Source organism: Osmerus eperlanus, chromosome 1, assembly GCF_963692335.1.
Source record: "Osmerus eperlanus chromosome 1, fOsmEpe2.1, whole genome shotgun sequence".
NCBI lineage: Eukaryota > Metazoa > Chordata > Actinopteri > Osmeriformes > Osmeridae > Osmerus > Osmerus eperlanus.
In genome coordinates this window covers 13,522,159-13,546,314 of record NC_085018.1, presented here as the reverse complement: position 1 = coordinate 13,546,314, position 24,156 = coordinate 13,522,159, and the positions used below count along the sequence as shown (strand labels likewise).

Genomic DNA, 24,156 nt, shown 5'->3' with positions numbered 1-24,156 from the left:
AAGAGGGGGGGCGTCCCTTTTTAAACAGCAAAGAGCAAACCCTTTTTTTGTCGAGGGGCTAAAAGACACGGACACTCTCGCCGCTGCCGGCTCCGCTCGTTCAGCCCGGAGGCCCACAGACCTACTCACAAGAACTCACGCGCGGAGAGATCTCAATCACACGCGGCGCACCCCAGTTTAATACCTTACAGGTTACCAAAGGCACATCCAGTCCACAAAGCCACCGGCTTGTTTTTTTTCCCCCTTGCTCACAGTCTTGTTTAACCTGTGAACTCCGATGTGGGTGATATCAAGTGGCTCCAGCGCCCTGAAGCGCTGGGCTCTGAACACCGCTGAGAATGGAACATCTTTACTGCAGCATTTGCAGCCCAGCAGGGAGCCTATCCCGCATGGCTATCACTTCCTCCTTCTCGGGTTATCGTCGTCGTTTGTTTGTTCTGGAGTTCCAGCGTTGCAGTCAGCTGCTCCAGCCGAGCCAGGGAGGAAAGGGGAGGGGGAGCTGCTAGCCACGGTAGCCCCAGTGACAAGCCTGCTATTGGGATGTAGTGGAGCGTAGTCCTGGGACTGGACCCAGGGCTAAGCTCCTGCTGGGAGCAGACAAACAGCTGCCTCCCCCCGGGAGGGGGGGGGGGGGTTGGGGAGGGACCACGCCCCTTCCTTCCACACACCCCCGTCACTCCACCCCGCGGTGCCACTTCACCTTTACCCTCTGAACCACAACACCCACCACCCCCTTTTATCCCCTTTTCTACTTCCTGCTCTCTTTGTGGCTGAGGAGGTGTTCCATCATGGCAGCATACCAAGAACCACAACACTGAGCTCCCGCTTTCCCCTCCCTCCTCTCCCATCTCCCAGCTTCCTCTCCCTCCTCCCTCCTCTCCCATCTCCCTGCTTCCTCTCCCTCCTCCCTCCTCTCCCATCTCCCTGCTTCCTCTCCCTACTCTCCCATCTCCCTGCTTCCCCTCCCTCCTCTCCCATCTCCCTGCTTCCTCTCCCTCCTCTCCCATCTCCCTGCTTCCTCTCCCTCCTCTCCCATCTCCCTGCTTCCTCTCCCTCCTCTCCCATCTCCCTGCTTCCTCTCCCTCCTCTCCCATCTCCCTGCTTCCTCCCCCTCCTCTCCCATCTCCCTGCTTCCTCTCCCTCCTCTCCCATCTCCCTGCTTCCTCTCCCTCCTCTCCCATCTCCCTGCTTCCTCTCCCTCCTCTCCCATCTCCCTGCTTCCTCCCCCTCCTCTCCCATCTCCCTGCTTCCTCTCCCCTTCCTCTCCCTCCTCTCCCATCTCCCTGCTTCCTCTCCCTCCTCTCCCATCTCCCTGCTTCCTCTCCCTCCTCCCTCCTCTCCCATCTCCCTGCTTCCTCTCCCTCCTCTCCCATCTCCCTGCTTCCTCCCCCTCCTCTCCAATCTCCCTGCTTCCTCTCCCCTTCCTCTCCCTCCTCTCCCATCTCCCTGCTTCCTCTCCCTCCTCTCTCCTCTCCCATCTCCCTGCTTCCTCTCCCTCCTCCCTCCTCTCCCATCTCCCTGCTTCCTCTCCCTCCTCTCCCATCTCCCTGCTTCCTCTCCCTCCTCTCTCCTCTCCCATCTCCCTGCTTCCTCTCCCTCCTCTCTCCTCTCCCATCTCCCTGCTTCCTCCCCCTCCTCTCCCATCTCCCTGCTTCCTCTCCCTCCTCTCTCCTCTCCCATCTCCCTGCTTCCTCTCCCTCCTCTCCCATCTCCCTGCTTCCTCCCCCTCCTCTCCCATCTCCCTGCTTCCTCTTCCTCCCCCTCCTCTCCCATCTCCCTGCTTCCTCCCCCTCCTCTCTCCTCTTCCAGACACAGCTTTATTCCCTCTCTTTCTGACCGCCCTTTGTGATGTTGGCAAAACATTTAGTCTGATCGTTCAGACTAAATGGATTCTCCTCAGCGCTTGGTGTCGCTCTCTCTCCACCTGCCTTCCTCCAGGCTGTGACGATGGACACCCAGAGAGGGGCTCCCAGTCTGGGAGTCCTCCTGCCACCAGGCACCCGCCACAGGCAGCCCTCCACCTTAACGATAGGGGAGTTGTCTCTCTAACTGAATTCATTCTGGGGCAATTGAACGAGCCCACCGCGGTGCCAGAAAAGTCAAGAAAACTGAAATGCCAGAGGCTTCGGAGCCTGTAGCATTACAAAGCTGGCAGATATAAGGTTAAGTGTGCCCTGGTCAATGCTATGTTATTGAGGAGGAGTGTTTCACTGCTTAACTGGGCTCGAAATGTGTTACTCCAGCGACCATTGATCTAAGTGGAGTTAGAGATAAACACACAAGCACACACTCACACACACACCGACTCGAGAGTGTGTATGTAGGTCAGTGTGTGTACGTCGGTAAACGTACACACACTGACCTACATACACACTCGCACTCACTCGACATCACACCCACACACACGTACTGTGTACACACACAAGCACGTCGCACACACACACACAAACTCATTTCCACATACGGCAACAGCGCCTGCAGCTGCGGGAGGATTTGAGGCTGCACTCTGGAACCTGATGACAAAGTCACCTTGGACCAGAGACTCTCCCCTCCTGAATCCAGTTTAGGCCCGGAGCAGCACAGAGAGACTGGGTCCCTCCGTGTCTTTATCCAGCTAGAGGACAGCTCTGGCCAGGCAGCCACGCGGCTCTCGTCTGCTGAGGCGAGCTGGAGGAGCTGAGTCTCTCCTGCACTTGGAACAGCCTGTAGTCACTGAGCCATACTGATGGAGCTTGGGAGATGAAGTGTCTTGGGGGGTGTAGGGGGGTAGGAGTGTGTGTGTTGAGGGGGGGGGGTGTGTGTGTGTGTGTGTGTGTGTGTGGGTGCGTGTGTGTGTGTGTGGAGAGGGGGGGTGGCGCTAGGGCAACACTAACCCATCTCAGAGGAATAGAGCTTAGCTTAGCAGGGCCTCTGAGACAAAAGAGTGAGCTTTGAGCTGCTGAGCTGAACACAGACATGGAATGATGAAGGACTGGAGGGAGGGGTGGAGGCTAGGAGGAGTGGAGGAATGGAGTGGAAGATAGGGGGAGAGGAGTCAGTGGAGGAGAGAAGACGAACGGAAAGGAGAAGTGAGGGGAGTGGGGGAGAGGAGGCGTTGAATGGAGGAAGAAACAGAAAAGAGAAGGGGAGGAGGAGAAGTGGAGTGAGAGGAGGTGAAGCATCACAGAGCCCAGTAAACATGAGAGGGTGCATTAATCCAACACAATCATTATATTTCTTACAGTCATTTTACAGTAAGATCACTTAGTAGACTGACGGAAATCAAATGCAATTGACCCCAAGCCTGTTTACAAGCTGCCTTGATAAAGCAGCGCTTATCTCCGGTGAGAGAGGCTGCAGTCTTGTTTCATATAGGGATGCACGATATATCGTCGGCCAAATCGGTATCGGCCATATTGGTCTTATTTTTTGTGTTATTGTTATATTATTGTTCAATAAGAATATTTTGGAGAAAAATTGAAGCCGATAAATTATGGATTATTTCCGTCCATTGAACCACTTATTTTTTTGTAAAATTTAAGAAATCTGATCATTTTGTTAAAAGAAAGATCTAGATGTTTTATGCAGTTTCTTCCCTTCCGCTGTTGGCCTCTTCAACAAGGCCAAGGGACCACACTGACTCTAATGACTTCCTGCTTAAAAAACACTGCTTTTTGCACTGCATTACAAAATAATATATTGTACATTTGTATTTTTTGTAATATTTGTATTTTTGTATTTTTATATTGTAAATTACGGCAATTTATATTTTATTGTATATTTTATTTAATTCTAATTCCACTTAGTACTGCTAGTTTATGTACCCTTAGTATAGATAGTCCATATATTTTACATTTTAGTTCCCTATATGTTTATTGTATGCACCTTCCTGCCAAAGCAAATTCCTTGTCTGTGCAAACTTTCATGGCGAATAAATCCCATTCTGATTCTGATTCTGATTAAGGTTTTAATAAAAGCAGTTGTCCACTGTATTTGTTTGCCTTTTTATTTTGTAATCAGACTCAGGCTTTGAATTTATCTGCGTGTAACGGTTATCAGCTTCCAAATATAAAGAGTTATCGGTTATCTGTATTGGCCAAAAATTCCATATCGGTGCATCCCTAGTTTCATATCTAGCTCCCCATGAGTCTGGGTCTTACTCAGAGTAAACACAAAACAATGGTATCTCTGCCCGCAGATCAGAGGCTGCGATTGTCTTATCACCCATCAACAATTACCCTACCACAACACCGCCATGCATGGCATTGAGAGTAATTGTATCGTGGAGTGATAAAGATTCAGAAGCCAACAGTCCACATTTTATCTAGGCGCCCTAAAACAACCAGAACATGAATTTTAACAAAAAAAGGAGAAACATCATCTCTCCATCCACACAGTGGAGTATTGCAGACATTAAGGTACAACATTCCTACTTCTATCAGACTATACCTCTGCCCCCCCCTCTCTTTCTGATTTCTCACCTACCTACCTACCTACCTCCCTCCCTCCCTCCCTGTCTGCCTCCCTGCCTCCCTGCCTGCCTGCCTGCCTGCCTGCCTGCCTGCTTGCCTGCCTGCCTGCCTGTCTGTCTGTCTGTCTGTCTGTCTGCCTGTCTGCTTGCCTTTCTGCCTTCCAGACTTGCACTATGCTAATTAAACTAGCTTGGAGTGTGAATTTGAGAGGAGAGTGGGATTAGCTCGATAAGCATCAGGAATACAGAGGCACTGAAGGAAAGTCATTTAAATTCTAATAATAAGAAAACTGTTAGAACATCCTGCCTGGTGCACTACACACAATTTCTCTTCTGCAATCTACATAAATCCTATTTACCTCTTTTACAGAGTACAGGCAGAGTGGCAGGGTACACAGGCGCCCACTGGTTTGGGTGGGCTGGGTGTGGTTGTCACAAACCAAACCCACTGAGCTGTTCTCTCCTGCCAGAGGAACCTGAGTGATGCTGAAAGCACCAAACGCAACGTGTCTCACTGTGTCTGTACAGCATGTGTCTCACTGTGTCTGTACAGCATGTGTCTCAGGGTCCTCTCTGGATGGGATGACGTACGACATTGTGTTTATTACGCAGGAAAAAAGTGTTTATTTAGAAGATCCTTCGTTTGTTTAGCAGATAATGTGTTGATGTAATAGATGCTTTCACCCAAAGCGACTCAATTCAAGCCCGACCCATTGATCTGTAGTCCAATGTTCTACCTAGTGAGCCACACCTATTCTCCCTCTCTGCATTGTCTGGCAGCAGTTTGCAGCTCAGCTACACTAATACAAATAATAGCAACTGATTCGAATCTCCACAGGGTCTACATCTTTAATATGTGCCTAATGCAGTTGGAAAGTCACTGCAGAGAAAACGCTGAAAGGGTTGAGTTCGTCCCAGGACATGGAAGGGTTTACAAGAGTTCTGAGGTCCTGTTGAGCTGCTGAGCATCTGGGTGTCTACAGTGGCCTGGTGGAGACAGCGGAGAGGAGAATCCTCTCTGGTCTGCTTCCCCAGGACCCACCCTCAAGCTCAGCCACAGACAGAGAGAGAGAAGAGAGATAAACTTCTTGCCAAATTGATTTTTACGCCTCATAAAAAGCCCATGCTTATACCTTATTAGATTCCACTAACTACGATAGCTACATGCGGCACGTTCGTCGCCCGTGAGAGGGGATCTATGAGGCTGATTGGCAAAGCGAGCCGTGCGGCAGAGCTCAGAGGAAGACGAGTCCACGGCACGGGGGGGAGGGGAGGAGGGAGGGGGGGAGGAGGGGGGGGATAAGGATGAAGAGGAGGAGCAGGGGGAGGAGCCGGTCGGCCTCCTGAAAAACTCCAGCTTAAATAGAGAAGAATGTAATTCACTTCATGTGTGAGCGGGCCTAAGAGCTGATTTACTGCAGGGGCCGCCACCTCTGGTCTGCACCCTACCTCCCTCACCCACCCCCCAACCCCCACCCCCCTCCCCCTGAGCCTTCTCTGGTCTGGCCGACAGCAGAGCTCCACCTGGTCCAAACTTCTGAGGAGACGGGCAGGAGAGATGCTGTGTGTTCTAATGGCGTGTGGAACAGCCACAGCTGGTGAAGTGAGCCAGTGGATGCAGCAGGATGCAGCCTGGCAGCCCACTGATAAGGAGCCAGGTAGTCTTGAGGGCCATAAACACACACACACACACACATATCTAACACACACACACACAAACCAAAAAACACACACCGACACCTGCCCACAAAAAAACACAGACACGCACGCACACACACACACGTTCTCAACAAACAGAAACACACGGTCCTAAACGCACATCTGAGCGTTATGGATCATTTCCCACAATCTGTTATTTAAGGACGGGATCGTCCATACAGGCCTGCCTGGGGCTGTGTGAGGCAGTGTTGCTACTGCCGACTGACAGAGGGTCAGCATATCACAGACACTAGCAGCTGGCTAGATGAGCCGACAGTGTGATCCATGAGTCAAAGCCATGTCAAACACATTAAATATCAGCGAGACAGCAGTCTGCCAACCAGCCTGGTCTACTTGAGCAGCAGTGAAAACTCGCCTCAACTCTAACACATTATCACCCGGGTTCCTAACCAACCGTGACCACGACAACTCTGGTAGAAAAGCTAGCGCCTCAGAGACCCTGCACTCCACTGCCTCAACACTGCCCTCCCTCACCTCCAACGCCCCTCCCAGCCTCTCAACCTCCCTCCCATCCTCCCCCCCCCCTCCCTCCTAACCTCTAAACCTCCCTCCTAGCCTCTCTTACCCCCGTCTTCACCTCCATCCTAAACTCTCTGCCTCTCTGCCGTCCTACCTCCCTCCTAACCCTCTAAACCTCCCTCCTAACCTCTCTGCCTCCCTCCCAGTTCACCCCCCCAGCCTCTAGTGGCTGACATCTGGATGATGCGTCCCTGCAGCTGTGGAGGTCGTCTCTGGGGCCCAGGGATCTCCTGTCTGCTGGCTGGACAGGGGCCCTCGGAGCACCCACCGCTCCGAGGAAACCACAGCTGGCTGACATCTTCAAACACACGGAAGGTAGCTCTCCAGTTCACACACATCCACACGCCAACATCCAGCCGAAGAAGGTTTGTTGTCGTACTGGATGTGCCAGCTCCAGGGGTCGGTGGGTTGATAAGGGGATCTGTGTGTCTGAATGCTGGAGGAGGTGTAGCTGGTGCACCTTCGCTGCTGGGCATGGATCTAACGAAGACGGTGACGCTACTACACATCACATGGCTCCTTAAAAAGGAAAGGACGAGCTCCTCAATGGCCTCCTCAGTGTGTCCCAAGTCCTCCTCCCAACTCTCTCGCCTAACCGGCCAGCTAACGCTGAAGACTGCGGGCCATTATTTACTTTGGTTACCCAGACTCCCTTTTCTTGGAGTGACCTTCTAAGGAAATTGAGTTTGAGTTGACCTTTGGGGACTTTCAAAGCGTTTCTGAATTAGATTATGAGGAAAACTGCATTAACAATTATATCCATGACTTAAATACCTCAGGTTTGCACATGACATAATTTAGGCCTATTACCTCCTGACGAGGAAACACTGTCCTCTCAGTTTTAAGACCTTATTCATTTTATTTTATTTTTGTCCCGCTGAGACATTTAAAATGTGAAATCCGTGGCCATATACAAAATGAGTTAAATTCCTCAAGAGATTCTTCATGAAAATCCAACAGCTATTGACCTACAACACGTCCTATGTCTCTTATTAATTGCCTGGAACTAAAGGGGGTTTCTGTGTGATAATACTGGCCAATCCTTGTGAATTTTATTGGGTCATTCTAACTTGATGATCAATCAAGACTACTCATTATTTTCCAAGATGGATTTGGATGCTACATTTCTGTTCAATAAATAACAAGTAAGAATAATAAATGAGTTATTACAAAATTGTCGTACAAATATGTACTTTTAAACACTATCCATTACTGTGTCATAAAAATAACTGACATTGAATGAAAATGGAACGACTCAGTCCTCGGTCTTCGGTCCAAGTTGGCCTCGAAAGCAAATCGGAGACATTCAAAAAATCTTAATGTACTGCAATAAAACAAGCATGAGAAGAAACCCTCAGAGTCCCCTCTTAGGTGCAGCGCCGCCCATTTAGACGTATATGTGAGCGTTTTGGGACATGTGTGGAATCAGTTAGCCCGAGTGCATGTTAGCAGTGTGGGGAGGGGTTAGCACACAGACCAGCCTTCGGGAGGCCCACAGACAGAGACTGTGGTTAGAAGAGAGGGCTGCCCTGAACCCTTTTTTCCAGCTAGTGTCTGATTGATTAATGTTGTTGTCGGGGCATGAGGTCCAAGCAGAGGATGAGGGACCTGCTGTGATACGCAGAAGGGTTTTTACAAGCGGCGGCAAGCTTGAAAGTGATGGGAAGAGAATCTGGCCAAACGCTGGAATGAGAAATCCATCAGGAATGCATTGCTCTCTCTCTCTCTCTCTCTCTCTCTATCTCTCTCCCTCTTTCTCTCCCCTCCTCTCATTCTCTCTCCCTCTCTCTCTCTGCGTCTCCCCCCCTCCCTCCTAAACTCCACCAGAGCAGCTGCTACTATAAATGCTGTGTTTTCCTTCAGTGTTCCATTAAACCAGCTGGTGCTCTGGTTGTCTGATGGATCCAGAGCTTCTGGGTGTGATAAGGTGCAGAGTCCTTGCCCCGCCCCCTTCTAGGTGAGAGGAGGACTGCACAACTGTGGGGTGTGGACTCAGACACAGGGACATGCCCCTGGGAGAGGGTTAATTTCTCTGGTATTTTCTCTTTCATTTCTATGCCTCGATCCCTTTCTGTTCTATCTCAAAATAAATGTTGTATCTGGATTTGGTATAATATTGTTCAACACAAATGTTCTAAACCAAATTAATCTAACATTTCGGACCTAAATCAAATTATTTTGTATACTGCAACAAAGTGGATGAATCATAAAGGTAAATAAATATATATTTAGGGGGGCCAAGAACCTATACCATGTGTTAGTATCTACTTTGGTGTGTGTGTGTGCGTGTGTACGAGTGTGTGCTAGTGTGTGTTGTGTGTAGATGTGCTTCTCCCTTTACATGTTTGCGTTATATATTTGCTGCTTTAGAGTGTGTGTGTGTGTCACAAGCCGTGTCTCCCTCCACGCCTCACCTGTACTCTGGCCTCGGTGAGCTTGGTCCTCTGGGCCAGCTCCTCCCTGGTGTAGATGTCGGGGTAGTGCGTCCTCTCGAAGGCCTTCTCCAGCTCCTCCAGCTGCTCAGCCGTGAACGTGGTGCGACTGCGCCGCTGCTTCCTCTTCAGAGGCAGGTCGGGCTCCGACTCCACATCCGAGCCTTCGTCTGTGCGATTACCTGGGCCACAGTGGAGGAGAGGAATGGGGGGAGGAGGGGAGAGAAGAGGAGGAAGGGGAAGAGAGGCAGGCCGGGTAAAGGTCATTACAGGAAATGAAAATATCATCTGTTTTGGTAGCTCTTTTATGTGGTACAACACTGCAGGTAAATGTAACTCTAGAAGGCGGTATTTACCCTTGTTCACTGTGTTACATGTTATTTATGTCTATAGGGAAAGGTATACCGTGTACAGATTGGAGATAAACCATGTTTGATACAACCCCCACTTCAGTCGCTCTGCTGTGGCTGGGGGCTTCATGTCTAATGAAGGGGGGGTTTCAGATTCAAAGAGGATTCAGATGACAGCTCCTCCACTCTGTCTCCAAGCACAACAGAGCAACTATTATCTCATGCTGTGGATATTTAGACAGTACATAAGAGGCCTGATACACAATCCTGCCTTGGACTGGGGCCCCTGAGGGCCCAAGGAGAGAGTAAAGGGCCGCTGGAGGGTGGCTGTGAGGGGGGAGGACGGGAGGGGGGAGGGAAGGGGGAGTGGGGGGGGGGGTTAATCTAACCAGGCCACCTTGCTGCTGCCCTCCTCTCCATTCTCCCACAATGGCCCAGGGCACAGAGCTCACAAACAGAAACATACAACACCGAATATCACAACCTAACCATTCAGTCCCATGTGTTTATGTGTGCTGTCATTTAATGAATTACAACATATCTCGCCTTACTTTTTTAGGGCATTTAAAATAAGCTGCATTTTCGCTTGAGGAACAGAGATATCCACACAAAGACACACAATCCAAGCCGACAGGAGAATTTTCTGACAGCGAATACGAATTACCGCAGTACATTAGCATCATAACTGAATTTAGAAAATTGCATCATTTTCACCTCCTCTGCATGTTTATTCAAACTACATGGTGCTTTTCATTCCATGTCATAAAATTTCAAATTTTCCTCATTGAGATGTTGACAAGGCGGTGAGACATGCCAGTGTTGCTCCAGGCATGGATGGGTTGCATCATGCGCAGTCCAGAAAGAGAAGGCTAGAGAACAGAGAGACCGATATAGAAGGAGAGGGTGTGCATAAGCCTGTGGTTCCAAACAGGAGCACCACTCCACTGAAACAACCCACCATCAATCTCCTGGAGGTCTGTGGAGGCTAAAGACAGTTCGATAAGCCTGCTACTGCGTATGTGTGCACAGTTAATCTACTTAATAAAACAACATTTAAAAAAAAAGGAAAACCCCAGAATTTCTGGAACACACCAAATGGACAAAAGAAAGAACTGCCCCACCCCTGCACACACCCAAAATAACAACAGTGGGAATAAAAGAGCAAGCGTACTGGCTGGGATTCAAGGCCAGCTCCGCAGTTTAATTAAACAAGGAATTAGGGGATTATATGGAGACTATCATTACAGGCCACTCCATGAGTCTTCTGTCGCCATCTCTCCGTCCCCCCTGAGCTCACGCTCCGCGATTCTCTGCGGATTACATGTGACCGCAGGACATGAGGCCGCATTCATTAAATCAATTCGTCCGTCTTCCTCCTCCTCTTCTAATAAAGATGGATTCCACGGCACGGGCAGCCGACACCGGCTACGGCGAGGTTACCACAGGATGGCCTTGAACATACAACGGTTGAATATGTACATAGACCACATAGCCCTTTGTTGGTTTTCATGAGGATGCGCGCGGAGCTTTGCCCCCGCCTAACTCACCATGACAGCACTTGAGACTGGCACAGTGGTCTATAGATCACTTTCCAAAGTCACCTCTGTGTCCTCCAGAGGGATGGCGGGGGATGAGGGGGGCGAAGGGGGGTTGAAGCTGACGGGTGCTCAAGAGGTTTTAAACCAGACAGACAATTCTACATGTTGTTTTTGCTGGTTTTCGTCCCTTCCCTTTGTCTATGACACAGTCTTTGTGCTTTTCTACAAACCACCTCTATAACAAACGCACAAACCGCTAGCCCATTCAGCAGTGAAGGTCAACAACAGCTTGCCTTGCCAATGAGCATGGCTTGGTGGGTAATATCGCAGACACCGGCACGAACAGGGCATGCGTTCAGGGGGTAGGACTCATCTCCGAGACAACATCTTATGATAGGGGTGCCAAGATTCATCGAGAAAACCAGGAAGTTGTACATCCTGGCTAACACGGCTTGTGACAGAAACAGGATTCAGTTCGAACACATGGTTCCTCTCCGTGCCGGTGCGAGGCAGAGTCGGCGCGAGGTACAGCCGGTACAGGCGTCTGGGTAACTTATTGTGACTGCATGACTGAAAATATAATGCTCTTCACGTAAAGGAGCTGCTCTGGAAATATGTCTCTAGGTAGCCAACCCTGGGATTCACCATCATTCTGAGTCCTAATGGTGGTTTGGTCGGTAGGAAGCAAGAGTAATGAAACACTTTACACTGGTTTCACAGCCAAGCGAGCTTCGGAAATTTGAATAACGCGCCCGCCTCTCTGCACGGTTTTAAGCATGCTGGCAATGTTGATAAAGGGCAGAACCACTGGAGGAGATGAAAGCTAACTACCTTGAAACAAACCACTATCCCCTATGGGATCCTGAGGTCAATTCTCAGACAGCTCTCACTACCACATTGAAACAATGAGTAACATTGTGATTAAACCTTCATATAAAGCCGTCGCTCGCTCTAATTCCATTTGTAGGTTCTGGGAATATTGATAAAGAGCTCCAACATCTCCTCAGCATTCATCCGTCAATTAGAGGCGTATTATCCAACTGCCATGATTACTGCTAGTATCCCCCTCCAGGTCCCTCGCAGGCCTTTCTCTTATTGATTTAAACATGATGCTAGTTACAATGCAAATACAACCCAGATCGTTCATATGATGCTGAAATATTAAGCATCAAAGCAATCTTTCTATAAACAGAATTTGAACTAAAAATAACAAATAACTTAACAGGCAGCCTCTAATTGAATCGCATCAGTAATGGATGGGACTGTTTATTTTCTTTAAAGGCAACAGTTTAAAGTTAAACTATGATTTATGCTGTGCCTGTTTCAGGAGAATGTACAGTGAGAGCATTTGTCTACCGATACCTAGATCAACCACAAGAAAGACTAGACTCCTCTGCAGACTGAAACGGGGGGAGGGGACAGTCTCTCTGTAGACCTGTCCTAATGAAAGGTTGGCCCGACACAGCCTCTCTCTCTCTCTCTCTCTCTCTCTCTCTCTCTCTCTCTCTCTCTCTCTCTCTCTCTCTCTCTGTTGACCCCCTCCCTCTGTTCACACTGCAGCTCTTCCAGATGGAACACTCATCACTCTCCCCCCCCCCCCCCGCCGTACCCCTCTATGGACACTCTCCTCCTCTCACTCTCTCTTCTCCTTTATTAGTCCCTGTCTCCTGCCACTGCGAGGGAGAGGCTGAGGTAATGTGTCCTAACTGGACTCCTGTCTCCTTGGTTGAACTAGCCAATGTAGTCATGGTTCACATCCAGACCTCACAGTGCTATGAGGCGTTGCAAAATTACCCACTTGAGGATTAATAAAGCTTTATCTTGTCTTATTTTTCACTGATGGACCCAAGTTGGAATACTAGTAGAGATTTCTGTCTTGGAAACAACTGCTAGATTAGAACAGAAGTCGAAACCTATCTCAAAAACCATCAGCCGTGCATATAGGATCAACATAAAGCTGCCCCATATATTTCAGGTTAATTCACAAAGATGCTTGATTACATGTGTCAGAGATTAGTGCCAAGCTACCAGCACCAACACGGCTGCTGTAACGTACAGTACAGCCTCTGTAGGATGTCTCTAACACCATAACCAATGGCCTGGATATCAGCCTTACCTTTGCAAACTATCCAAGACAGAGGGACAAAAACACAGCCCAGGCTTTTGGCAGTAGCAGCATTAGCTCATAATGGCTCATTTTGAAAAGCATATTAGTTCCAGCATAATTACAATCAGGCCTCACGCTCTGTGTTTCTCAGGCGCTCACAGGACCAGCCTCAGAGTACCCAGTCACACCAGTTGACTGTGACTGACAGCAGATTTGGTTAAACTGTGTCTCACCCTCCCCTCCCCCCTCTCTACTCTCTACTCTCTCTCTTTCTCTGTCTCTCTCTCTCTCTCTCTCTCTCTCTATCTCTCTCTCTCTCCTCTCACCCACAGGACAAAAATAACCCACAGTCTTTTCTGTCTATTTATGTTTACTTGTTTATTTTGTACATGTCTTTTGTCGCTGTTAATGTCGCAATTATACTTTTTGTCAGTCGGAAGGAGAGGGGAGGGGAGGAGGGTGGAAGGGGGAGGGGGGGGGGGTGTCTCAAAAGCCTCTAATTATGCTAACAGGCCCGGTGATAAGAGGCACCAGGAGGAGATGTGGATCTGTTATCTGTGACATCCATCTGTCTCTGTGCTGCCTCTGCTGCTCCGGGCCTGCATATCAACACGCCTGTGTTCCTGTCCTCGGGACTGCGTGCCGTTGAACCTCTAACACAGAGGAGGGTTTGTTTAGGAGGGGTGGCAACATCAAAAAGATGACAACTTGCAAATTTGCATTTTTAGGGGACTGCTGGTGTTTTGGGTTGCTGGTGGAGGCGAATGTTTCCTTTCCTGAATGCTCCTTTTTGTCCTTGTGTGTACTGTATATCCCACAGGGGTTTTGCTGACATGAGACATGATTCAGACAACGCTCGAAATAAGGTGTTTCGGCGTCTTTTAGTGCTCTTTGAATGAATACAAACCCCAAATAGTTATAGTTATACAATGATAACGTAAGATAACATGAGTGCTTTGCATTTGCTAAGAATAATCTGTTAGCGATCCCTTCACAAGCATAGCAGCGCTAACATGTGCACATCCCCGGCATGTTTGTGATGCCAAACCTTCCCTAAACCGAACTGGGGTCCTCAGAAATAGTTTGGGTTTAATCTCCTGGCTGGGGGAAGGTCGCTTAAGTCATTTAGCTTCCCTTAGAAGTGACATGATAAGTGGAAGTTTTTTTATACTGCCCAAAACATAAACTTTATTGTTAGAATCGTCGGTTTGAGTCCTAAAAAGACCTGTAAGTCGCGTGGTATAAAACCGTTTAATTTATAGAAACTGACACAGTAGCAAAGCAGTTTATGTGTATACACTTGTACCATGTTTGTATAAATATTTGGACTCTTACAAATATTTTTACTTATACATTTTCAACTACTTTACCCTCAACAGTTTCCTGGTCGGTTACATTGCCACTGTGCAAGTCGGTTCACCCATCTGTCAACATTCCACAGGAAAATTCCTGAATATTACTTTTTTTTTTGTCCGTTCTGGGATGAACGCTTTGGACAGGAAGAGGTGCTCTGAGAATGAAGGAGAAAGAGGTAGCGGAGGACGAAGCAGTAAGACGGGAGGATCCATAATCTTTGGCTCTCACAACAAACAATTAGCCCTCTTTTCTTTCTTTGAGGTCGGGGAAAAATGACGGGATGAAGGGGGGGGGAGGGAGAGAGCGAAGCGACGGTAAAGGCGATGGCGATGCTCTTTTATGGCTCTTGTCATTGGGATGAAGGCACGGCGCGTCCATGAGAGAGCGCACGCTCACCTTCAACAACGGGACGTCCACGGGGCCTCCGGGCCCCTTTCAGCCCCAGAGACAGCCCTCCTCGGGGGGCCATTAGAACCTGAATGGAGCCCTGACAGCCCTGTGCAGCTCCGCGGGACATCCTTAAACGCTGACATATTGACTCCCCATGTCTGCTCTCCCCTCTGCTCTGCTCTGAGTGGGAACCCGCGTCTAGGGCTTGAAGAGCGGGGTTCAGTTTTTTCAATATTCTTCAGCTGGTTGGACCAGAGGTTGTTATTGTTATACTAGACAAGGTCTTTTTCTTTTCTTTTTTTTGCTTAACAAGACATTGTACTTTTTGGGATTCTTTTTCCATACACCTAACAAAATAAGGGATTATTTACTAACAAGATGTGTATTTCTTCACTGTGTCGGTATCATTTTAAGCTGCTATTAAGAAAGTTTCTGTCTCTCTAAGCTCCTTGATGCACATTTGAGGCTTGAAAACCTAACAACAGGCCTATAAAAACATCCTTTTTTATACAACATAAAATGGCTTTAAAGGAACTCTGTGGACTGTGGACTTCTGACGACTTCAAGTCGTCAAACACACTCATCCCCCCCTAGCTGATGATGCATCCCTCCCACTTTCCTCTCCTAAGGCGAGCTTTAAACCAGCAGGTCCTCTCCGTCAAACCCAGTGTCACCACCAAGGGATAGGTTCTCTGCTAATTGAGGTCACAGCCAAAAGTAATGAAATTAAGAGAGCGACCTCAAACGGTGCCCAGGGGGTCTCTGCCGTGCTGGCACAGCAGAGAGCCCCTACCCCCCTCAACAAAGGGTCCTCCCAAAAACCTATGCAGGAAATCAAGCAGTCGGGTCTCAGGGCTATGAGCAGAGTTCTCCCGGAAAAACACATCATCTCTTCCACAAAGCCCAGTGGAGATTAGGGAGCACGGCGCAGGAATGCACAGCAGACCGATTCTAACGGCCCCAGGGAAGCTTCCTAATTTTACCGGACAATGTGAAGGCAGAGGATTGCTGTGTGAAGTTTGTCTGATTCAGGAGGATGTCTGAGGGGATAGTTAGGTCCTCTGATGTGGAGTCTCATTTTTTTTTCAATACAAACTGGAGTGAACATCATATGAGAAAACGAAATCTCATAACAACGTACCCAGCAATAACTACAGAAACCCTTCATGTACAGAAAACTGACCGAACACAAAACAACTATCTCTATTTTTTACTTGTCAGTTGACTACTTCTTTTGACGTTTGATTTATACTGTACATTGACACTGCATAGCCCCAGATCTCTTTTACAACATGATAGGCCCAAAGGACCTGACCCCTGACTTAATGATGCCTAGATTACAGCCCAGCTGGGACCAGAGACTGGCGCCTCCTAAGACGGGGGTAACCAGGCAGATGAAACAATACACCCTATCTCCTTGGGGATTTTCTATCTTAGTTACTGATACCTAGTATTATTTCATTATATGTTTGCAAATCAACAAACAAATGAAGACTAATCTTAACGTTTCCAAAGCTTCTTTTTTAAACATAGTTTTTAGGATTTTTGTTATTATTAAGATTATTATTAAAATCATTAGAACTTATTATTGTAACTTCAAGATGCATCATTGGATCAACATAATTACATGTATTGTCATGTCATCTTTTAAAAAAACAATTATACGTTTAGATTACATTTGTTGGTTAAACGTAAAAGACAACTCTATTTCCCAAATAGTTCCTCAGGACATTTCAAATCATTCAATATATCCTATGTGTGCGTGTATGTGTGTGGTGTGTGTGTGTGCGTGTGTGTGCGTGTGTGTGTGTGTGTGTGTGTGTGTGTGTGTGTGTGTTGGGGGAGGGGGGGCATCAGTGAGTTGTCACAGTAGGACTACTTGGGACTAATATATGAGATCCTGACTCCATATTGGAAGCTTTACAATGTAGCAGAGAGGCAAAGCTTTTTGAAATTACAGTATGTATTCCCCAAGGAGGGAATGACAGAGGATGCAGAAATAAGCCCATTAGTTGAAAATGGAGGATTCCATTTGAAGTTGTTATTTGGCTTGGCAGCACGGGAGCTCCACCCACTGTTGTGACTACCACCGTCACTTTTTGACTTGGTGGGAGAGAAAAAACACATTTCTGATTTGCAACACTCTCTGAACATGTTTATTGTCTTTGTGCACGTAAAAAAACTCAAACACACCACGCACGCACACACACACACACACACACACACACACACACACAATTAAAACGAATTAAGATTGCAGAGGCGAGGCAGATCAAGAGCATAAAATGCGAAATGTTCTGGCCTTAAGTAGCATAGGCTAATGGTGATTTTTAAACTAGCAAACCATGGTCGATGTCTCTCATTCATCACAGTAAGAAAGCTGGGCATACTGTGCTAAACCTAATTACTGTTGCACATTATGTGGGCTATTCCTGTATTGTAATAAAATTAGCCAGAAATGCTTGTTGTCTTTTCTAATGCAGCGCCTTGGTAACCAGTGTTCACGCGTAATGCGACACACAGTCCCGATCTGTGCCAACTGTCACTATTTGACGACCCTGGCAGGCGAGGCGAATCGAAAGCAACAAAGTTTTTAAAATAAATTCCGAAGAACTGGCCTGCTCTATCATTAAACAATCAACCATGGGTAGGCATTCAGTGAATGAAGTAAAATAGCCTGTATGCTACGTGTTTATTCGTATTCACGTTTTGTGACCTCTCAGTCGGACTGTTTGTCAGAATAACAACGGCTTAATAACCAAGAACATATCTATTTATGCTAATATGTCCAGTTATTACACCGCCCGTCTTCATATTTAGTTAGGATTGTGGGAGAAAGGCATGGAAATCAAATGACAGTCTATTGCCTATTTTTCTCCGCAGCAAAGAAATGTCTAAATATACTGCAACCAGACCCCACGGATCTTTATAAAAACACCATCCACGTCAAAACAAGAGTCCATAATCACAGGAAATAGAGAGAAAGTTAAAGAGCACGTATTCCATACGGCCTCAGACGTCGGCTATTGGCTAAGGCAACAGCTTGAATGAAATCAAATGGTTGTCAATGCAAAAACAGCCAGCTGGATAGAATGATAGTCTGAGATGTCGTTTAGGAACACAATATGAGCATTCAAAAGCCGTGATTTACACAAAATGCTCTAACACTGCTAAATCCTGGTTTAAAAGTTGGGAGCTGTTCATTTTCCTGGCAACGCTTCCTAACGCATGCTTCCATATAAAACACAGTCCACCCAGCGTTGACGGTGAAGTGGACCGGTAGCAACAGTCGGGAGACAGGTGCTCGGTCTAACTAGATCATAAACAGTCTTTCATCTGCTGCGCGCTTTCATTCAGCTGGAATCTAAGAAGCCATGCATGCATGCTTAGCCCGGGCTCACGATCTGTAAGGCATGGACACGCCATTAAAACAGACACCAACATATTATAACCGCTCACAGATTCACAGGTCATTTGTGTAATTAATTGCATGCGCCATGTTTCAGTTGTGGACGTGGTTTAGAACCATGTGGCTATGCTACTACTATCTATGACTCGAAAGCAAATTCACTCCATATAAAGTTGCCCTCATGGCCTCTACCTCTTCCCTTGGCTTGGGGCTATGGGTTTAATACCTTCCCTATGGACTACTCCCCACTGTCTTGTCATCATTTCCAATAAACTTGAACTTATATAGGACTGCTTTATTGCAGGCTCACATGAGCACAGGGGCACTGTATGTCAACCAGTCTTGTTCGCTCAGCAGTTGACTGGGTGAGTCAGTGTGTGCTTGTTTATCGCAACCAAACATGAATGCTTTCATGAGGTTTTATTTATGTCATTTTTACTGATTTGTTCATCTGTTGGCTGATACGTGATTACAGGAAGCCATTCAGCACCCTCTAAACACACATCAACCCCTTACACCTCTACACTCACAACATCAACAAAAGTTTGATCAATTCCTGATAGCGAGAGAAATGGTGGCAGCTCAACTTTCGAGAGGCTCTTGGTGCAATGAAAACACTCAGAAATAGCAGAAGGCTACTTGCTTTCTATTTGTTTTCAAGGGGCCTGGAAGAGGGCAACAACCAATTAAATGATATTCTTCTCATTCAATACTCAATACTATAGCCTGGGTTGGTTTACACTGACACCTTTGAAACTAATCTTCTCCAGTGAGAACCCTTGTCTCTGCTGGTGGTATGGTCGAGGATCACCACTGAGGGGGAAATAAATGGACCTTTAAAAAAACATTGCTTTTCTTGTCAAGACTGATACCCACTCGAGAGCAGTCTAAATGTCAACTCATTCCCTGCCTATTTCCTCTCCCCTCTTTAGAGCGACACCTGGGCCTAATGAGAGAGGGAGGGGGAGAGAGAGAGGGAGAATGAGTGAGCGAGAGAGGGAAAGTTTCAGAGACAAAGCAAGGGAGAGAGAGAGAGGACCTTCCCAGGGGGCTGTGGGGCCCTGTCACCTGTGAGTGCTGCTTTCCTCCGGACAGGTTGGTGATTGTCCGCTATCGCAGTTGATACTCACCAACCACAATTCATTACAGCTTCACATTAGTGAATGAACTGGCCACATTGGCTGAGCAGACAGACGATTAACAGAGGACTGGCCAGAGAAAGAAATGGTCCTCCCAAGGCTCCCAGACTAAATTGGATTGCCAATACAACCCAGAGACGTTTGAGTAAGTCGAGAAAAACAATACAATGCAGAAAATAAATACTCAGTCCACTGCCATGAAGACTCCACTTGGTAAACTAACACAGTATTGATCGTCTTCTCTTTTTGTTTGTTTAGAAAAGCCTCATCCCTGCTAATAGCTGTCTGAGAGTGTAATCTTCCCCCTTGTCCTCCCCCTCCTCCCCTCCCCTGCCCATTCTCTTTATGCATTCTTTCAGAGGGCCTCACATACTCTAGGTTGAGTGTGGCGCTGGGGTGTGGGCCGTGGAACTGGGCCACATTGTGTTGCTAATGTTGACACCTGCCAGAGCAGGCTTGGTCTGTTTGGGGACCGCAGCGCTCAGAGCTTGATGCTCCGCGTCTTTAGCCAGATTAAGTATGGGTCGCTGGGGTCACAAATCACTGGACTCCCTCTGATGTCTGGAGGCAGAGAGCCAAAGAAGAAGTGGGTGGGGAGACTAGAGAAAGAGAGGGGGCTGCATATTGTTGCAAAAATATATAAATTCAGAAAATCTTGTAATGAACCTTTTGGGTTATTTTGATTAAATAGCCTCTGCAATTTATTAACTTCTTAAATGTTATATTTGATATTTTCTAATTGAAACCAAGTAGTTCCATGGTCATACAATTAACTTCAGCAACCCATACATTGTGAGACTGCCTTAATCGATGCAAAAAGTCATATACCAACTGTTATGCTCTCAGAAATCATGACTTCATCACACACAACTGTCATAGTCCCATCTACTTGCACAACTAAATGGATACTGTATGTGTACAGTCGGTGTAGAGAAGTAGCTGTGACTATGACAGCAATTCAAGCTCAGTCTGCCCCTTCCTCTGCAAATCTCCTCCTCTCCTCTCATGCTTAGAAACTGCTTCTGTCCAGTCTGATGCTGTCAGTTTGAAGGCCCCATTCAAAAGTATTCATGCATCTGCCTCGGAGGCACAATGGCAGCTAGTTTATAAACTGTCTGCCCAGGCGCCCACAGGCTTTAGTGCTTATTGTTTTCGGCCTCTTAATAAACTTTTGGAGGAGTTCATCAACCTGCTTGAATAGCCCGGGCAGAGAGTCTCAGGACACAAAATAACAGAAGGTTCTTTTCTCCCCCCTCCCCTTTTCTCTTCTCTTTCTCTAGGGGCCATTTGGTGGACAATGGAGAGAGTTGGCTGTCAGACATCAGAGGGCTTCTAATCCCAATACATGGTATTCAAAAAAGGTATTCAATTAAAACGAATACACTTAAAAAGGAGGAGATTGTTGTAGAAAATCGAAATTTCTGTTTTTCTCCTGACTGAGAGAGACAGAGAAAAAGCAAGACAGTGGATGAAACACGCAGCACAATGCAAATGCCTTTTAAAGGGAAGCCTCACATTATCAAATGATGCATACACATAATTTAAAAATATATTATCTGTAAAAATTATACACGTGAAAAATAGGACAGTGAAGTCAAAAACCCTGTTTTTATGGGTTAGGGTTAGGGTTAGGGCTATGATTCTAGGTTTTCTTAGGGTGACACCTGTTAGTCAGGCAGAACAAATTAACCGAATGCAATACAAATGTTATATTGGTTTTAAGCCATTAATCCACTGTTATACCTTTCAACTGTGTAAAACACATTCTAAACTTTAAAGACCTTAATAGATGTCTGCTGTAATTAATTTCATACCTAATTAGAACTCACTGTGCTGCAGTCCATATGCGCAAGCCGCCTTGTTTAGCCTGCTGGAAATGAGCGCCATAATTGACATGCGGCTAACTGTGTAAAAAAAAAAAAGCCCGTGTGACGGGGGGGACAAAAAAATCCGTGAGCTGTCCAATTCAACAACCCCGACGTCAAACCAAATTGCTCATCCCCCACGTCTTCCCCAAAGGCTGTAAAGCCGCATGGACTGCGACCTGACCGCCGACTGTTTCCCACTGGTGCACTTGGTGCGTTTAAACTCCGTAATTAGATCTGACAAGTTCAACGAGTTAGTTTCAGAAAAGGAAAAGCTGGTGAAGTTATGATTTCCGAGTCATGGTCACAGGGGACCCTCCTGTCAGACCCCTATTCTCATTCCTAACTGAGCGTTTATCAAGAACTGTAAACAGGGTTCATGTAAAAAACGAAAATAACGACAACCATAATAATAAGATATAGGCCTCTAACACGAAGGACTCCATGGTATTAAAACAATAATCAATTCCATCATATTTGTTGGTGTGGTTGCTGTTAGTGTTATTATTCGTACTAGCCTACTGTATAGCCTACAGTAATTTCACGTAGCCTATATATTTAATCCAAATGTAGCCTATTCATCTTCTTTCTTCAACTGAACATGATAAATCAGCCTAGACGCATAGGGTTTGTTCTCTATCAAATTAAATGAGGTCAATGCGTTTCCTTGTCATTTCTAGGCCTAGGCCAATGTATCGATGTGCCTAAATAAAGTTACGTTTTTTTTTTAAATGAACCACTTGTTGTTAATATGTTGACTTGATGTTGACTAAACATGTGTGTGTGTCCAGCCTACTTCGTGAATGTGAAATACAAAGGGCATGCCAACGCTATAGACTAACACAAAATACACACAGTCTTGTTGGCTTTATTCAGGGTCACGAAAAGTTCTTGTGAAAATTGGCGCCATGGTACACAGGCAGAAATGATGGCGACTTCCTGCACTCGAACACATTAAGTGAGAGGAGGCCTTGAGGGCATTGCTTCCTCTTTAATTTGTCTCGTATGGTTCTGATCTCCCCAAAATTCTTCGACCCCCTTATCCAGCAAAACGTTATGAAGCATGAAGATATCGTTCCCGGTCGTTCGAGTTTTTGAGCTCCGGTCGTCGGTAGCCTACCGTGTGCAGGTCGCTTTGCTTGCCTGCTGGCAGACTGTATCTTATCTGGTTAGAGTCATTGTAGCCTATTTCTACAATAATAACTCCAAAATACTCAAAATACAGTAAATTGCAGGGTGCATGCTGTGGAATGTGATAAAGCAAGCCTGTCAAAATATTAACAATCAAATAGCTCAACGAGATGATCACAAGAACCATTTTTAGTTATTCGTCCTAATGGAGTGCAAACTGTCTTTATAGATTTGATAGAAATTCCAATGTCTAAGAAAAAAACATTATCCTGGACTTGTTCCACACGATATAGATCATTGACAGGCTCGAAATCCTTGATGTCGTTCAGTTATATAATAATAATAATTATTATTATATCCTATAAATGATCTTGTGCATGTATCATTAGAAAAAGGTTCGGGGATTTTAATTATTATCATCTAGCTATAGGCTACATTACGGCTCCACTCTCGGTTTTGTGTCTACTATTTTGACGGTGCTCTAAACCAAAATCCCCCCACATTACGAATTTAGGGTCCCCCTAAAGTTCACAGGTCGCCAATCGCTGGTATAATTGCTCACTACCGAGGAGAGAACGAATCGGGACATTCGGTTGCTCGTGTAAATTTCCTTTTATCTCTTTAACATGTCATAGCCTTGCCTGCTTTCCTTTGACGTATGTGTTGTTCATAAATCGTACAGGCTACCAGGGAGGCAGATGCCTTTCCGGAATGGCGTTGCTTGCTTGGGGAATGACACACATGCAAAATAGTAAATCTGCAATAAATTCGAAGGGTTTTCATCAACAAGAAAATATGCGAAGGCGTAAATAGTCTTGTCCACTTGTCACAAACCAGACGTGGCTATTTAGTAGGCTACTCGTAAAAGGTTAGACACCTTTTCATAATGGCTTTGACACGTTTTTTTAAACTAGGCTATGTTGAAAGGTTTTCAGTGCCAACGATTTTAAAATAAATGCATTCATAACCTTCACGATGTATTTCATGAATAGTAAGTTAAAATATCGAGTATGTTTTTATGCTTGTAAATCTCTGGTTTTGTACTCTTAAATGTATGACCACTTGTGAGGGGTGACAGTTAATAAGATATAGACTCTGTCCATCTCCAGTATCTCTCCACATGTTGCATTAGCCTTATCATATAATATTCTTTCTAGGCTATATATTGCCTACTTTATATTACATTATTGCATTAATGCAATTCATTTAGGATTTACTCTGAATTTATTTAGGTTTGAATTCATTTAGCATTAAATTGAAAAACAAAACAAAATAATTGCTAAGTATTGTAGTGCACTTAATAACAACAACACTAAAATAGCCTCATTTGTTAAATAGTAGGCTGGCAGTAGTACCTATTATTATTGTTGTTATATTAAATATGAATGTAAAAATTATTAGTAATAGTAATAAAACATATTGCTTATATTACTATTGATAATGTGTTGCTAGTCTTTTCAGCTCTCTGAGAAATACACAAATGTTAATACCGGAGAGTCTGGAGCGGGATGCGGCGAAAGAGGAGGTTAATCCGAGTTTAATGCAGTGAAGCACAGCGCAGGGTCTGGGCTATGATGGGTATGTTATCTCTGCACAACATTTGGGTCTCCCTCAATTTCAACCCAGCCCAATAGCTGTGAGAAAGTGCAGATGGAGTTGCTCTCAATGCCTCAGGAAAAAACGTTATTAATAGCTAAATAACTTCCCCATACTTTCACTAAATCTCTCTCACACACTATTCCAGATGGATT

General features: G+C 46.2%; 1 protein-coding gene across 1 annotated transcript in view; it reads right to left on the bottom strand.

Moving 5' to 3' along the window:
* Positions 1-24,156, bottom strand: part of pax7a (paired box 7a) — a 35,183-nt gene that overhangs the window by 4,890 nt on the left and 6,137 nt on the right. Inside the window, exon 5 of the mRNA XM_062453988.1 lies at positions 9,103-9,302. Coding sequence (XP_062309972.1) covers positions 9,103-9,302 — 200 coding nt within the window. The remainder of the gene's footprint in view (positions 1-9,102; positions 9,303-24,156) is intronic.